The sequence below is a fragment of the Saccopteryx bilineata genome, chromosome 9 (genome assembly GCF_036850765.1).
Source record: "Saccopteryx bilineata isolate mSacBil1 chromosome 9, mSacBil1_pri_phased_curated, whole genome shotgun sequence".
Classification (NCBI taxonomy): domain Eukaryota; kingdom Metazoa; phylum Chordata; class Mammalia; order Chiroptera; family Emballonuridae; genus Saccopteryx; species Saccopteryx bilineata.
The window spans coordinates 24,151,152-24,168,926 of record NC_089498.1 but is presented as its reverse complement, the minus strand read 5'-3'; the positions used below and the strand labels follow the sequence as shown (position 1 = coordinate 24,168,926).

The following is a 17,775-nucleotide window of genomic DNA, read 5'->3' as shown; positions in this document are numbered from 1 at the left end:
CCTTGGCTGCAGGAGGGGAAGAGAGAGACAGAGAGGAAGGAAAGGGGAAGGGGTGGAGAAGCAGATGGGTGCTTCTCCTGTGTGTCCTGGCCGGGAATCGAACATGGGACTCCTGCACACCAGGCCGACGCTCTACCACTGAGCCAACCGGCCAGGGCTAACTTAGAATTTTAATCTACTGCTATAGAAAGCAATAAATATACAGAACTCATATTCAGAGAAGTTAAATCCACTTCAAATATATCCCAATGCTAAGAGACCTTGAAGGGTAAAAATAAATTTATTCTGTCATTTGTTTACTAAATAAAAAGTCAATATACTCTGTGGATGTTAACACCAGAGTAAGAGCATGGAGTCATCTCTATAAAAGAGTCCCTGCCCATTTAAAAAGTAGAACTTGACCAGTACGTACCTTGCAGAAGAGACTAGGGAAGTGGTCTGGAGTCATAGGAGCATAGGACAACTCGGACAGCACATCCACAGCTCGAGGACCAATCAGATTGAGAGCTAAACGGAAAAGAACAAGTGATATCTGGCTGCTCCAGGTAAACAGCTGAGCCAGTGGGAAAGGTCTGCTGGGCACCCGCTCAGCTACGAGCAGACCTGGATGGCAAGACCACAAAAGCACCCCTTCGCTTAGGCAATCCAACGTACATCTGATCCTCCCCCGACAGGCCTGCTGAATCAGCTACTGACTGCTGGCCCAGGAGGGCCTGATCGGACTGTTCCCTCTCCCAGGGACACAGGAAAGCAACATTCCACAGCCTCCTCTACAGTCAGCTGGATCATGAGACCACGTCCTAGCCAATGAGATGGGAGCCCACTGCCAGGGCTGGGCGTAATTCCCTGCGCAGTTCCCATTGCCCTCATCTTCCCAGTGGGGCTGGACAATGGGAAGTGCCCCAATCCCAAACCAGGACAAGAGCCCTGAGGACTGCTCAGTCACTCTGGATTCTGTCATGTTTACAACAGCAAACATGTGCTAATTACACTTCAACTACCCTTACAGGGTCAGAAAACAGCTTTGGCTCAATAAGATTCTGTAGTTTGCCAATCTGGTAGCAAGAGTTTATCGTATTTACTGCCACGACGAATTTGAGAATGAGGGCCTGTTGGGGTGAAGGGCAGGAGTAGGTTACGTGGGGGGAGGAAGGGGTTAGACCTGGAATGGGGTGGCACAGAGGATGGCTGCTCCCTGACATAACAGAGATAATAGTAAATTTAAGTCAACCTTAAAAATTATTCACTCAGAAAAAAAACTAAGGGGAAAATCTGAAGAAAGTAATAAATATAAAAATGCTCTAGAAATTTACTCTAGACCAGAAAACAAAAGAAAAAAATTTACTCATTCATTCAACAAATACTCGCGTTCCTACATACTTGCTGTAGGGGGCACAACAGTGAACACTGTAACTAAACAACCCGTTCCATTCTTCACTTAAAAAACACAGGAAGGCCTGACCAGGCGGTGGCGCAGTGGATAGAGCGTCAGACTGGGATGCGGAAGACCCAGGTTCGAGACCCCAAGGTCGCCAGCTTGAGCGCGGGCTCATCTGGTTTGAGCAAAAGCCCACCAGCTTGAACCCAAGGTCGCTGGCTCCAGCAAGGGGTAACTCGGTCTGCCAAAGGTCCGTGGTCGGGATACATGTGAGAGAGCAATCAATGAACAACTAAGGTGTTGCAGCGCGCAATGAAAAACTGATGATTGATGCTTCTCATCTCTCTCCATTCCTGTCTGTCTGTCCCTGTCTATCCCTCTCTCTGACTCACTCTCTGTCTCCGTAAAAAAAAAAAAAAAACACAGGAAGGCCTGACCCGTGGTGGCACAGTGGATAAAGCGTCAACCTGGAATGCTGAGGTCGCCAGTTCAAAACCCTAGGCTTGCCTGGTCAAGGCACATACAGGAAGCAACTACAGGTTGATGCTTCCGGCTCCTCCCCACCCTTTTTCTCTTTCCCTCTCTCTCCTTTCTCTCTAAAGTCAATAAATAAAATCTTAAAACCACAGGAAGTATTAGAGACCAATTTTTTATAACCAGAGAGCCTCTTCCATGCTTCTAACTCTCACAAATCTGGATCAACTGGCCTCTCCTCACTCAGCTGCCCCAGAGGACCCCCAGAAAGGAATACCGGTGTATTTCCAGGTGACGTCCTCCAGAAGCACGTTGCTGTCTTGCATGTATTTCGTAAGCCAGGCCCAACAGTGGACCTGCTGGTCAGTTGGAGAGATCATGAAGAAACTGAAAGTGAGACCCACAAGTAATCAAAACCAGGCAGCAGAAAATAGGATCAGGAAACAACGGAGTTCTCAGCTCGTTTCAAAGCAATGAGTAGTATACTAGCAAATGAGCTCTTAGCTTGCAAGGAGGGCCAGGAGCACAGAAGTCTGGGATACGCCACAGAAGGGCAAATGGGAGACTGGTTTCTGTTACTGCACAGACCTACTAAAACAAGATGTCTTCTCCCAGTAGGGTAACTAACATTCCATATTGAGTTTTACATAATCTGGTGAGTTTTTTCTTTTTTTTTCCTAGTGATTTCTTTTTGTGCTGAACTGCTAATGAACTGGCCGTGAGGTAATAAAATGTTTTTATCTTTGGTACAATTCTGGTTTCCTGGAAAAGCAAGCTGGTGTTCTGCTCCGCTGCAGAGCCCTGAGGGAAGCAGTGCTGGAGGGGCACATGGGGAGCGGACTCACCTGCGCTTGTTCAGGCGTGCAATACTGCAGTCATTCTCATACCCTCCGCCCTCGTTGAGCATGCCGGTATGCACAATGTGGCCCACGGGCACGTCAAGGTCATTGGAGAAGAGGTACTGTAGAATTTCTAATGCCTGATCTCCGGTGGACTGCGGGGTTAAGAAACAAAGCAGATAGCACGAGAGTATTTGGCTGGTAACACGGCCTGATGAGCAATGCAACTTGCTAAGAAAATTCAGCTAGCCAGGACTCATGTAATAGTATTCGCAGATTTACACCACTGCAAGAAGCACCACAGAAAGCTAGCTATTGATTCTAATGATAAATGGGCCTCTGGAGGCAGATTAAAAACCAAAAACAGAGCTAAAATTCAGAAAAATGTTGTAATAAAGACCTTAAAATAGGCCCTGGCCGGTTGGCTAAGTGGTAGAGCATCGGCCTGGCGTGTAGAAGTCCCGGGTTCGATTCCCGGCCAGGGCACACAGGAGAAGCGCCCATCTGCTTCTCTACCCCTCCCCCTCTCCTTCCTCTCTGTCTCTCTCTTCCCCTCCCGCAGCTGAGGCTCCATTGGAGCAAATGGAGCAAAGATGGCCCGGGCGCTGGCTCCTTGGCCTCTGCCCCAGGTGCTAGAGTTGCTCTGGTCGCAGCAGAGCGACGCCCCGGAGGGGCAGAGCGTCGCCTCCTGGTGGGCGTGCCAGGTGGATCCTGGTCGGGCGCATGCGGGAGTCTGACTGTCTCTCCCTGTTTCTAGCTTCAGAAAAATACAAAAAAAAAAAAAAAAAGACCTTAAAATATACCCAAGTTCTCTGACTTGGGGGGCAGGGGTAAACACACAATACAGTGTAGATATGTTGTAAAACTGGGCACCTGAAACTCATATAATTTTGTTAACTAGTGTCACTCCAATAAATTCAGTAAAAAAACAAAGCCCTGCCTGACCAGGCGGTGGCGCAGTGGATAGAGCGTCGGACTGGGATGCGGAGGACCCAGGTTCGAGACCCGAGGTTGCCAACTTGTGCGCAGGCTCATCTGGTTAGAGCAAAAACTCACCACCTTGGACCCAAGGTCGCTGGCTCGAGCAAGGGGTTACTCAGTCTGCTGTAGCTCCACGGTCAAGGCACATATGAGAAAGCATTCAATGAACAACTAAAGGGTCGCAATGCACAATGCAAAACTAATGATTGATGCTTCTCATCTCTCCGTTCCTGTCTGTCTGTCCTGTCTATCCCTCTCACTGACTCTCTCTCTGTCTCTGTAAATAAATAAATAAATAATCTTAAAAAAAAACAAAACAAACAAACAAACAAACAAAGCCCTGGCTGGTGGTGCAGTGGACAGAGCACTATCCCAGAGCACCAAGCTCACCGGTTCAATCCTGGAGTCACTGGTTTGATCCTGAGGATGCCTTCTTGACCCTGGGGTCACCCGTTTGAGTCCCAGTCAGGGCACATATGAAAAGTAGCCAATGGCACAACTAAGTGGAACAATGAATTGATGCTTCTCTCTCTCTTCCCTCCCCTCTCTTCCTTCTCTCCCTTCCTCTCTCTCAAATCAATGGAAAAAATTAAATAAATAAATAAAATACATATCAGAGTTCTTACATGATCAGGTTTAAAGAGATGAATAAAGGAGACATTTAATAAATATGCACCATTTCCAAGTCTGTCACACTGGTTCCCACATACTTACTGCTATTTCAAACTTTGTGAAAGAGGACATGTCAATGACACACACAGCTTCCTTGCAGCACTTGACTTCGGACTCCACAATGTCAAACCAGTCTGGTTTGTAGAAAGTCTTGCTCTGTTCCAATGCCAGGAGGTCTATGGAACAGAAAGACAAAAGGGAGAGAGAAAAGGAGGGGGTTTATATTGGGAAATCTCCATGTCTAGTTTAATAGAACCTGTTTTTACTATTTATTCTTCCAGGACCACATTCTCACTATATACACTTAAAAATAAGTTTTATTAATCCTCAAAGCAAAGAAAATGAGCAAAAATGAGAAAGTGTCTTTTTACCCTTGTCTGGTGGCACAAAGTACTTTGGCCTCTCAAATCCATGTTTTTCCATCCACCTGGCTCCTTGTGCGTCCAGCCGGTCATAGAGAGGAGATGTGCGTAACTGCCTCCCTGTCTGGAAGTCCCAGCGAGGAACCTTCAAATCATACAGCAGAGCTAGAACAGGTAAGAAGAGTCTATGAAAGCCCAAGCCACCGAGCTGAGTAGCCACTATCTATTAGACTGAGTTGCTCCTATTCAAAAGAGCTTCCTTTCCATGCAAATGTAGCATAATTTACCAAGCAGAACCCAGCCAGTATAACCAGCAAGCTGTAGAGGAAAGACTATATTGCAAGACCTGGTGTCAGCCCTTCATAGTTATATAGCTGTGAGTCACATGATGACTGTACGTCCCTGTTCACAATTATGGCTCCTAATTACTAGGAGAAACAATGGGAGAAAGGTCATAGTTCTAAACTTTGCTAAGCCCCACAGCAGAGACGAAGGTGATATCTAAGAGGGTCACAGCGCAGTGGATAAAGCATCGACCTGGAAATGCTGAGGTCGCTGGTTCAAATACCTGGGCTTGCCTGGTCAAGGCACATATGGGAGTTGATGCTTCCAGCTCCTCCCCCCTTCTCTCTCTCTCTCTCTCTTCTCTCTCTCTCTCTCTCTCTCTCCTCTCTCAAAATGAATAAATAAAATTTAAAAAAATTAAGAAAAAAAAGGGGTCACAGTGGTCACAAAGTGTGAAATAAATGGCACTTTATTCTTTACAGTGCCTGTGTTGTTGAAGATCTCAGACCCATTACATTCTCTCACTAGTGTTTAACCCATTTCTGAAGTGAAAGGGCACATAGCATACCTTGATTTGGTGGCTCTAAAATCTGACAGGTTGCATAGCATTGTCCCAGTGACATTATTCACATAACAAAGCTAGGATCAGAATTCATTTCTCCTAATGTCCAATCTGCAACAGCAATGAGTAAAAATAGCCAGAAAGAGTGTGACTAGTCTCTCCTGAAGAGAACTGACCTCACATCATTCCACACAGAAGGTACACTGGGGCAGTGGGGGAAGGCGGCAGACTAAAGATCAGGAAGCCACTGGCCTGTAGTCGCACAGTGGATAAAGCGTCAACCTGGAATGCTGAGGTTATTGGTTTGAAACCCCAGGCTTGCCGGGTCAAGGCACATATGAGAATCAACTGCTACAAGCTGATGTTTCCCACTACTCACCCCCCACCCCCCTTCTCTCTCTCCATTAAAATTTAAAAAAGAAAGCAAGCCTAAAAAAGCAGTGGTGCAGTGGATAGAGCCTCGGACTAAGATGCAAAAGACCCAGGTTCAAAACCCCAAGGTCACTAGCTTGAGTGAAGGCTCATCTGGCTTGAGTGTGGGGTCACTGACTTGAGTGTAGGATCATAGACTGACCCCATGGTCACTGGCTTGAGCCCAGAGATCACTGGCTTGAGTAAGGGGTCACTGGCTTGGCTGTAGCCCCCCGGTCAAGGCACATGTGAGAAAGCAATCAATGAACAACTAAGTAGCCACAACGAAGAACTGATGCTTCTCATCTCTCCCTTCCTGTCTGTCCCTATTTGTCCTTCTCTCTGTCTCTATCACCAAAAATCAAACAGGAAGCCATGCTGGTTTTCTTACCTTGTGATAATCTGACTATCTCTGGTATTTTAGGTTCTATTTTCTCCTTCCCCATTTTCTATCATGCTTGTAATTTCTATTTTAAGAGAATCAGAAAATGACACCAAACTTGTCATACCATCAGGGAGAAATTCAGGCTTAGTTATGATCTGCAAAGGTTCTAAAATAACTATGGATGGGGAAATCTAAACTTATGATAGTTCAACATTTTAAACCAAGTATTTGCTAAAGGTAAAGGATCATGCCTGGCCTGTGGTGGCGCAGTGGATCAACCTAGAATGCTGAGGTCACCAGTTTGAAACCCTGGGTTTACCCAGTCAAGGCACATACAAGAAGCAACTACAAGTTGATGCTTCCCATACCCCCCCCTTTCTCTCTCCTCTCTCTAAATTTAGTAATTAAAATATTTAACAATAAATAAAACAGGCCCTGGCCAGTTAGCTCAGCGGTAGAGCATTGGCCTGGTGTGTAGAAGGCCCGGGTTCAATTCCCAGTCAGGGCACACAGGAGAAGCGCCCATCTGCTTCTCCACCCCTCCCCCTCTCCTTCCTCTCTGTCTCTCTCTTCCCCTCCAGCAGTCAAGGCTCCACTGGAGCAAAAAAGGTGGCCCGGGCGCTGAGAAAGGCTCTATGGCCTCCACCTCAGGCGCTAGAATGGCTCCAGCAGCAGCAGAACAACACCCCAGATGGGCAGAGCATCGCTCCCTGGTGGGTATGCCAAGTGGATCCTGGTAGGGCACATGTGGGAGTCTGTCTGACTGCCTTCCTACTACTAACCTCGGAAAAATACAATCAATAAATCAATCAATAAGCTTAGCAGTTACACATACTGCTGCCAGGTCCTATCTCTCCCACATATAGGACTTCTCCGCCATAGGCCATATAGGTATCAAAGGCCATCCAAATGCTCATCATGGATAGAGCATTGGGCTAGCGTGCTGAGTCGCAGGTTCAATCCCTGGTCAAGGCACATATGTGAAGCAACCAATGAGTGCACAATTAAATAGAACTGAGTGAACAAGTTGATGCTTCTCTCTTTCTCTCTCTCTCTCCCTCCCCACTCCTCAAATCAATGGGGGTTGGGGAGAGAGCTTCTGTCCAGAATCTGACAGGAGTTACCACTGTACGCCCTATTCTATTGTCCTGCCCCCTAAAGTAAAAACGGGTATAATATACAAAAGAAAGTGTTCCATAAATATCACATGGGGCACAACATCCCCAACACGGGCCTAAAACAGTCAAACATCAGCTCAAGTTGAAGCAATTATTAAAGAACTGAGGGAAAATCTGCCCCTCTGAATGACAACAGGCCCCAAATAAGACGCGTGCAAGTAGGTGCAGCTGGGATAAAGCTTCACTTACGCATGACTTCCATGACCCGATGGCGCAGAAAGGTGCGGCTGCTCTGCAGGGCCCCAAAACGTTTCAGGTCCAACTCCCAGACGTTTTCTGAGGGGTAACCGTGCACCATCCACTCAGCGAGGTACCTGTTGGGCGGGGGTGGGGGATGGCCCTCAGATGTGATTCTCTCAGCACTGTACCAGGAATCAAGAACCAACAGGACTGGTTGAGGAATTCCTTAACTTTTCCAGAAGAAACAAACATGGACTGTCTGCTGCTCTCACAAGAGCACTATGAGGATTTTAGCTCTAATATTCCCTAGAACGTGTTTAAGACACAAGCACATCTAGAAAGAAATGACTAAAATATATACAAATGTACTCTAATTCATGCACCCAATATGTTTTTTATTTTTCTTTCTGTAAAACAGTCTCCTCAGGAGATTACACAGTTATCTGACCATACCTCCTCTGCTCCAAAGGGTTTTGGAAACTCTACTTCCAAAACTGTTTTCAGAGACATTCTACAAATCATTCACTCAAGAAAAATGGCCTCATTAACTAAAAACAATTTTTTAATTGTGGAAATACACATAACATAAATTGACTATCTCAACCATTTTCAAGTGTACAGCTCAGTAACATTAAGTACATGCACATTATTGTGTGTGTAACCTTCACCACCCATCTCTAAACTCTTCATCTTCTCAAACGCAAACTCGCTATCCAAGCAGTTCCTCTCCACACCTGACCCCAGTCCTGGCAACCACCTCTTCACTGTCTGGCTTTATGAATTAGACTACTCTAAGGATCTCATTTAAGTGAATCACACAACATTTGTCCTTTTATGATTGGCTTATCTAATTTTTATTACCTTGGTTTTAAATAAAAACTTAAAATTCTCAGTGTGATCATCTATCTCACCACACTTGGATGTTTCCAAGTTCAAATACACCCTCAAAGGACTCAAAATTGTTGCAAGTGAAAGAATACACAAGAATCTCCATCCTAGTCTCCAAAGCTTATTCCAAATTGGGAATTCCAAAAACATTCTGCACATCATCATTTCAAGAATATCATAGGAGCCTTCTATGGTAATTACTTCTTTTTTTTTTTTGTATTTTTCTGAAGCTGGAAACGGGGAGAGACAGTCAGACAGACTCCCGCAAGCGCCCGACTGGGATCCACCCGGCATGCCCACCAGGGGCGAGGCTCTGCCCACCAGGGGGCGATGCTCTGCCCCTCCGGGGCGCTCTGCCGGGACCAGAGCCACTCTAGCGCCTGGGGCAGAGGCCAAGGAGCCATCCCCAGCGCTCGGGCCATCTTTGCTCCAATGGAGCCTTGGCTGCGGGAGGGGAAGAGAGAGACAAAGAGGAAGGACGGGGGGGGGGGGGGGGCAAATGGGCGCTTCTCCTATGTGCCCTGGCCAGGAATCGAACCCGGGTCCCCCACACACCAGGCCAACGCTCTACTGCTGAGCCAACTGGCCAGGGCGGTAATTACTTCTTACTACTAACATACCAAATTATATTTATATTATATGCCATTTTAACGAGTAACTCTAGAAAGAAAAAGGCCGAGCAAACTGAGTGTGAGAAAGACTTACTTTCCAGCTCCTCCACCAAACGAGAGGCCGGCAGAGTTCATTCCTGCCAGCACAAAGTAGCCCTGGGCCAGAGGGGACTCGCCCATGATGCACCTCATGTCTGGAGTGAAGGTCTCAGGGCAATTCACCAACTTCAGGATCTCCAGAGTCTCCAGTTCCGGCATCCTGCGCAGGAGGGAACTCAGCAGGGGCTCTGAGCAATGAAACAAGGCCCAACTGAGTCCTCAGCTTCGGGGACTGCAGAACCTCCCACTCCTGATCCTTCTTACACGCCTGGTCCTCCCTACTCCATTCCCTTGCCTTTCGTGAAATCTCTTGGAAGAGGTAATCTGAGAAGAGCCAACTGACTCGTGTACCAGAAAGCAGAAACGTGGGTGGTATTATGGAACACCTACGGAGTGCTCGGCACGAAGACCGAGACAGAGCTCCTCTCTGGGAAGGAAGGAGCCACGGAACAGCGAACGACACGCGAGGGCTGCAGACAAGGGTCTCAAGGAGCTCAGCTAACACTCTCACGTGGTCTGAGGGGCTCAGCTGATGCTCTCACGTGGTCTGAGGGGCTCAGTGGCGCTCTCACGTGGTCTGAGGGGCTCAGTGGCGCTCTCACGTGGGTCTGAGGGGCTCAGTGGCGCTCTCACGTGGGTCTGAGGGGCTCGGTGGCGCTCTCACGTGGTCTGAGGGGCTCGGTGGCGCTCTCACGTGGGTCTGAGGGGCTCGGTGGCGCTCTCATGTGGGTCTGAGGGGCTCGGTGGCGCTCTCACGTGGTCTGAGGGGCTCAGTGGCGCTCTCACGTGGTCTGAGGGGCTCAGCTGATGCTCTCACGTGGGTCTGAGGGGCTCAGCTGATGCTCTCACGTGGGTCTGAGGGGCTCAGCTGAGGCTCTCACGTGGGTCTGAGGGGCTCAGCTGACGCTCTCACGTGGGTCTGAGGGGCTCAGTGGCGCTCTCACGTGGGTCTGAGGGGCTCAGTGGCGCTCTCACGTGGGTCTGAGTGGCTCAGCTGACGCTCTCACGTGGGTCTGAGGGGCTCAGTGGCGCTCTCACGTGGGTCTGAGGGGCTCAGTGGCGCTCTCACGTGGGTCTGAGGGGCTCAGCTGACGCTCTCACGTGGGTCTGAGGGGCTCAGTGGCGCTCTCACGTGGGTCTGAGGGGCTCAGTGGCGCTCTCACGTGGTCTGAGGGGCTCAGTGGCGCTCTCACGTGGCACACAGAGAGGCACTGCCGGCAGGCTTCCCTCAGTGGGAACTGCCGCAGAGACAGATGCTCAGCCTGGTATCCAGTCAGTCCGTCATCTGGAGTAACCCAGTGGGAGGCAGTGACGTGACCCTGGACTGAAGCTGTTTGGTGGGCACGTGGGCTTTCCTTATGTCATCCTATCCACTTCTCAAAGTTTGAAATTTTCTACAAAAAGTTTTTTTTTTTTTTTAAATGCATGCCTGACTGGTGGTGGTGCGGTGGATAAAACACTGACTTGGAATACCAAGGTTGCAGGTTAGAAACCCCAAAGTCGCTGGCCTGAGCATAGGCTCATCCGCATGTGGTCGCTGGCCTGAACAGGGGAATCATTCACACAATCCCAAAATTTGCCAGCTTGAGCCCAAAGGTCACTGGCATGGCCCCAGTCAAGGCATGAACGAGAAGTTCACTGTACAAAGTGACACAACTACGAATTGATGCTTCTCACTCTTCTCTCTCCCTCTCTCAAAAAAAAAAAAAAAAAAAAAAAAATTTCCATTAAGGTTGGAAAGGAAACTTCATTACAGACCATATCATATTTTTAAAATTTGGAACCATGTGACTATATTAACTATTCAATAAAATTATGATTATGTTTTAATTGAGTAGAAGACCAAATTAACAAAATAATTATGCTTTCTAAAAATTTCTTAATCTTATATGAAATCCTAAGAAAAGGTTTCCTCCTATAGCCTAAAATTTCCACGGTGATTTTAGATGAATAATAAGCCAAAAGTCCATTAACCAAGATTTGGTTTCCTGAACCTGCTACCTAGTAACTGTCCTGTGACCAGACAAACCCTGTCACCTGCACTCTGGAACCTCCACATGGGGCCGTTAAAAAGATCAAATAAGGTACTGTTCTTGCAAATGCTTTGAAAGCTGTAACAACTTGTACAAGTACAAGGCGGTATTATCATTATCTGGTTCACACACCGAAGTGATCCCAGTCTTCCTGTAGGTTCTGGATCTCCAGCTGGTTCTTGCCCTCAGTGAAAATTGGCTTCGGGGTTTTCTCAAAGCCCCCAGACAAGATGCCACCCTGCCAGTTCCGAACATAAATTCTGCCATCAGCATCCACAACAGCTGAGGAAAAGAAATAACAAGGGAGTGGGGAGTAGAAGATAAAAACAGGGGTTAAAGGTATGCAGCTTTCTAAATAGACAGAAAAAGGCAAAGCAAAAACTCCCGCCATTGGCTTTATTAACAAAACAGTATCCATGAACATAGTAGCTTTAAAATACCTTTCCAGGCCATCTGGGAGGCCTCTCTCTCTCGGGGTTATAGTGGAGACTGTTTCTGTGATAACCCCTTACCCGATCACTTACCTAGAAGCTTTGACTAGTCCTCACTACCAAACTACACAACTGCCACTGTGCCACATAAAGCCCTAAAAAGGGGGCACTGCTGGGCCCGTTCCAGGGATTCAGACCTCACAAGTGCACTCAAGCCCTCTCCTACAGCACTCGCAGTCACTGACGATTCTGAGTTTATAGCTTACCTATGACGTTCCTACAATGAATGGCATTCAAATAAAACACTCCAAGTTATACTCCATATCTTGCCAATTTAGACGTAGGTCTGAAGCTACAATTAGCTTGCAAAAAAACCCAAACAATTGCTTAAGTGGAATGACCACATTGGCCATCCTTTCATAAAGAGTTCTTAAAGAAAAGTTAGAACTGGGCTACCTCTCTGTAACATGCTCTAGAAAGACTCTTTTGGGCAAAGTCTATCCTTGGAGGAAAGGCTTCCTTTCCAGGACAGGGCAGTGGCAAGGAAACAAGATTAACAACAAAGTGCAGGTCCTCACTTGGTGTGTTGCTCTGCAGAGGGGTCTCCCAGGGGCGAGTCAGGAGGTAGAAGTGTTCGCAGGCATGTAACGGGATACTAACCGGCTCCTCGTTGGACAGACCCAGCTCGTATGCCCACTACAAATGGACAGATTGATTTGTGGGTGGAAGAGGAACAGAAAGACAAATGAGCAAGTTCAGCCACTCAAAAAGTTTAATTTCAAGTGGCTTATGAGTGCTCCCACTACGTCAGGTGTAGGAAGCCAAGACTCAGCCTGCTTTAGTTTAATTTGGGTAGGGAGCAACACTAGACTTTTTAACCATAAAACTTACTCCTAGATCAAAGGAAGAAAGATTTATCAGCTAAAAGGGGGCCTTTTAAAAGCCAATGAGATCTTTTAAAAAAAATGCCTGGCCTCAACTGCAAACCCCAAGTACCAGTCATAAATGACCTTCACATGACAGAAAGTATTCCCAGCTCACTTTAGATTGCAGAGTGGACGGAAAGGACAAATTTGTCTTAAAAGCAGAAGCAGCTTAATGTTCTGAAAAATTGAATCCATGTTCCTGACACAATAAAACAGCCTAATACTTTATTTACTAGGTCGTAAAATGAAATAAAATACCACAGAAAGACCCAATGCCCAGGATTTCTATCAAAGCCCAAGTGCCCGCTGGCCCTCTGGACAGGAGGGCACCATCCCCAGGGAGGAGGAAGGAACAGGGCAGGTTTCTACGTAAAGGGCGAGAACTCTGAGCTTCCCAGCCCACACAAGAAACAGTGGTCCCGGCATCTGCTTAGTTTGTCACTGTATAATCTAAAGTCTCGATATCCAAAATCCCAGAGATAAAAGGTAAATAAGAAAACCGGTGACCCCTATTGATGCTAACCTACCTGACCAGCACAGTTGACAAAATACTGGCATTCAATCTGTCCTTTATCTGTCTCCACGCCAGTAACTTGACCTTTTTTGACCATCACATGAAGAACACTTGTCCGATCATAGATCTGAACACCTGTTCCAAGGTAAAGACAGGGTTGGGGCACCGGTTCTCTGCTGTTCCAGAATTAAGGCATCTGTAGCAGATTCTTTTTAATTTTTTTTAATTTTTAAAAAGTTTTATTTATTTTAGAGAGGGGCGAGAGAGCGTGGGGGGGTGGAGGGGGAGAAGCAGGAAGCATCAACTGCTATATGTGCCTTGACCAGGCAAGGCCAGGGTTTTGAACTGACGATCTCAGTGTTCCAGGTCGACGCTTTATCCACCGCGCCACCACAGGTTAGGCACTGCAGATTCTCAATCATAAGAAATACTGAAAAGGTCTGACCAGGAAGTGACACAATGGATATAGACTGTCAGCCTAGGATGCAGAGGACCAAGGTTTGAAACCCCAAGGTCACTGGCTTGAATGTGGGCTCATCTGGCTTTAGCGCGGGCTCACCATCTTGAGCACAGGGTCGCTGGCTTGAACCTCAAGGAAAATGGCTTGAACCCAAGGTCACTGGCTTGACTGCAGCTCCTGGGTCAAGGCACATATGACAAAGCAATCAATGAAGAACTAAGGTGCCGCAAAGAAGAACTGATGCTTCTCATCCCTCAAGTGTCTGTCCCTGTCTGTTCCTCTCTATGCTCTCTGTCTCCCACTAAAAAAAAAAAAAAAAAAAAAAAAAAAAAAGGAATATTGAAAAGGCCACGTCCTGGCTGGTGGTTCGGTGAATAGAACATCATCCTGGCACACCGAGGTCACAGGTTCCATCCCCGGTCAGGGCACATAAGAGCAGCAATCAATAAATGCACAACTAAATGAGCAACTAAGTGGAACAATGAGTTGATGTTTCTCTCTCTCTCTTTCACATCAATGGAAAAATACAAAAGAAAAGAAAATGAAAAGGCCAGGTCAATGCTTTAACTCCAAAAAACAAATACTAGCCTACACTGGATAGCTTGGTGATTAGTGCATCATCCCAAAGCACAGACGTTATTGGTTCGATCCCCAGTCAGGGTACATACAGAAACCGATAAATATCTGTCTTTCTATCTGTCTGTCTCTCTTCCCCTCTCCCTAGAATCAATGGATAGAAAAAAACCCCAAAAAACTGCTAGGACCCATATCTGGAGACTACAAATGAGACCTTCCCAAGGTTAAAAATGGCAGGCAAATTTAGTAACTGCCTTTAGTGCACAATTAAACTGCAGGAATCACAGAAGGGGCAAGAGAGAAAAAGTTCAAATATGACATTTGAAATCTAATCTAACCACATCGTGAATCAGTTCATTCAAAGTCACAACCCCATGGACACTGCTGTGACTTCCCCTCAGTCATTCCAAACCCAGGGCGCGATCCCTGCTGGGGATAAACGCCACGGTGTGCTCTACCTTGAAGCTTCCAGGCTCAGTGGGGGAAAGGAGCCCTGTAAGTCTGATGTGGACTAAATCAGTACCAGAAGCAGTGCGTGCCCCCGAGGAAAAATATCAACAGATAGTACAGTAAAACAAAGACCCAGTGTACAAGGAGTGGCTGGGGTGCAGCTGGCTAATGTGAGACGCTCTCCTAGACAACCGCTTCCTTCCTGACCCCAAACCGGCTCACCTTGTTGGGAGGCAGCGCTTGCCAGGGCAAGAGCCACGTCGGCAGAGGACACCACCGCATCCTCGGGCACGTGCATGGCCCCCACCAGGTCGTGCACGTTGAGGAGAGGGTGGAGTTCGGTCACTTTCTTGAGGGAGATGATCTCAGAAGGGATGCCTATAACACTGCCACAGAACACAAGGGGACAATGACATTCACTGGCCCTCTGGCAGAGGTCAGTGTGACAGGAAACCCGGGATTGGCTTCCAGCCTCATACGTACTTCAGTCTTGAGTTGATGCGCTTCAGGGAGACCAGCCGGTCCTGCGTCTGGGCCAGAAAGATGGAGCCTGTCCTCGTGTAACCTGCGAGAAAAGTCAGCCCAGACTGAGACAGACCAGGACAAATGTACCACGGCAAAGACGCAAGCCCGCGAGATTATAAGTGAGGAGACCTGTGATGAGTCCCGGGACTGCCACCAGCCAAACAATCTCAGCTCAGAGTTTTGTGAGGATCAAATGAAATTTTAATGCACATAAAATCAATCTCAAAAATAAAAGATGCCATTGCTAAAAACCGTTTGGGGGAAGAATAGAACCCAGATTCCACCATATTCTTCACTCTTTTTAAAAGGTTTTTCTCCCGTAGTTTTGGTGGGACTGTAACCCTTGGTGAAGGGAACTCAGGACATCAGCCCCCAGGGGGTGGGGCCCCACCGCCTTCCCCAGTACAGCCAGTGGGCATGACACCTAAGCTCAGCCAGTCAGACCCCTGGAATATGGGGCTTGCCAGTAGTTGAAGCGCAGGAGGGTCACTGGTCTCAGGTGCGAGCATCCATGCCCATGGCTCTGTTCCAGCTGAGGCACTGCCTGCTGTGGGACCCACATTCCGAGGCCAGGCTACCGCGGGCTGCACCCTCCTGCCAAATCAACAGGCACCCAACAACCTTCCAACAAACGCTCTTTGCCCAAAATGGTCATTTTCTGCCGGTTGTAATCAACCTACCTGACACAATGATTACTACACTAGGGTCAAAGACAATCCTCCTACAATGTGAAGACTATTACTTCTTATGAAGAAAGACTTGAGTCAGTTACCTTTCTAAAGGAAGTACAGTGAGTAATTTATTTTCTTAATTTATTGAAATCCTCAGATAAATACACCCTTCACTGACATGACAAGAATGTCTCAGTTTAGAGAACTGAAATGTCAGAGCCTGGTGTTTAAATAAAGTATATTTGCCTGACTTGTCCATGATTTGTGGGCTAGTCACACTCTGAATTTCATATCAAGAGAGTAAAGGTTCTGGAATTATTTTCTACTTACTGCGATAGATTAGGCATAAAAGTACCACTGTTAATGTTCCTTTTAACCCGTTCGTTTTTTTTAAATTGCATTATCACTGACTTGACCATATGGCTCAATCTCCCTGAATCTAGGCTTCTTCAGCTGTAAAAGGATGGCCCTTATTATAAGATCAAGTAATAAATGGAACACTTTGAAAAGATTATAACTTTTACACAACCACATTCATTCACTTGACCAGAGTTCTCTCACGTTCAAATAGAGGCACTCTGGACACTAACTCCCACATCGGGGAATGCGGACTTGGATCATTTGGTCACACTGATTAGAGTTAACATGAACCTCAAGTAAATGAACTAGTTTCAGAGGATATGCAGATAATATCTTCTCCTTAAAATTAGATGAACATATATCATTCCACCTCTATTTAACAACTCAATGTCAGTCCACTGATTGAAATGACCATGGCAAGGCACACCTGCACCACTGCGGGACAGGAGCTCTCTCCGTCAGGAAGGCCCCTGCGTCACCTGTCACTGCACTGCTGGTGAGCTATGGGGGGGGGGGGGGGGGGGGGATGAGGAGATCTGCTACTCTCACTTCCCTGACTCCCTGACTGCCTCACAAGCAGCAAGAAATCAGGTCCAATAAGGGTTCCAGACGGTGACCAAGAGAGGAAGCTAAGCTAACTTACCTTACAGAAGAAGCCTATGACCCTGATTCCTCTGGAATCCAACCACCTGAGGGATTCAAGGCTCAGCAACGTACCAGTGTCTGACCCAATGGGCATCGCCTATGTCAACTCAAACCCTGGTTAACACCTGATTCAGGTACCTTGTTGCCATCATTAAATCCAACCAAAGAAAATGTTTCCTGACCATCCGGCCTGTAGCCGAGTAAGTGATAAATGCCAGAGACAGTGCAGCAGCAGGAAGTACTTTTACTTTGTTCACTGGAGAGCCCTGGCTCTCAACAAGAGGCCTGGCCAAGACCAATGATACCGTGGGGATTCAAGATGCCCAGGCACACCGTATAAGGAGGCATCACTCAGCGCTGTGACAGTACAGGGTCACCCTAGGATACATACTTGCCTCACCCCAGTCCTGGCCCAGTGATGTGTTCAAGTTACACGGCCCCTTCCCCCCAGGCCTCTAGTTCCTCTCCCGGCCCTCCTTTCTGCACCTCCATCCATGGCTAACAAATCTGACTCACTAGGTGGTCTTACTCTACAGTTTACAATCAGGTTACACTTCATGAAAGCATGAACTATATAAAATGGAAATGTTACAAATGCTTACTTTGCGGTAAAAATTTCAGATAATTCAAACCTGTCTTCTTCTAATGAAACGCTGTCACCTGTCACATGGTTTCTGCATGAGCTGTGCAGGTAAACCATGCACTGTGCTCATTCTGATCATGTAGCAGAGCCACTTTAGGTGGCAAAAGAAAAACCTACCAACCTTTGTCAGGGTCAGCCTTGATTTATCCACGATCTAAACTATACAAAGTCTTCTAAAGAGCAACCGTGACAGATGCAAGTGTCCAGAAATGTTACCACTGGGCCTCGCTCCTTCA

The 17,775-nt window shown here is 47.2% G+C and overlaps 1 protein-coding gene across 2 annotated transcripts in view; it reads right to left on the bottom strand.

The window, feature by feature from the left end:
- The window catches only part of PDPR (pyruvate dehydrogenase phosphatase regulatory subunit), a 35,296-nt gene that overhangs the window by 9,091 nt on the left and 8,430 nt on the right, over positions 1–17,775 (bottom strand). For both annotated transcript variants that reach the window (XM_066243880.1, XM_066243881.1), the window contains 12 exons: positions 15,179–15,260; positions 14,918–15,081; positions 13,223–13,344; positions 12,348–12,465; positions 11,471–11,620; positions 9,301–9,493; positions 7,717–7,841; positions 4,716–4,871; positions 4,387–4,520; positions 2,698–2,846; positions 2,130–2,239; positions 413–507 (listed from right to left, as the gene is read on the bottom strand). In XM_066243880.1, coding sequence (XP_066099977.1) covers positions 413–507; positions 2,130–2,239; positions 2,698–2,846; positions 4,387–4,520; positions 4,716–4,871; positions 7,717–7,841; positions 9,301–9,493; positions 11,471–11,620; positions 12,348–12,465; positions 13,223–13,344; positions 14,918–15,081; positions 15,179–15,260 — 1,598 coding nt within the window. The remainder of the gene's footprint in view (positions 1–412; positions 508–2,129; positions 2,240–2,697; positions 2,847–4,386; positions 4,521–4,715; positions 4,872–7,716; positions 7,842–9,300; positions 9,494–11,470; positions 11,621–12,347; positions 12,466–13,222; positions 13,345–14,917; positions 15,082–15,178; positions 15,261–17,775) is intronic.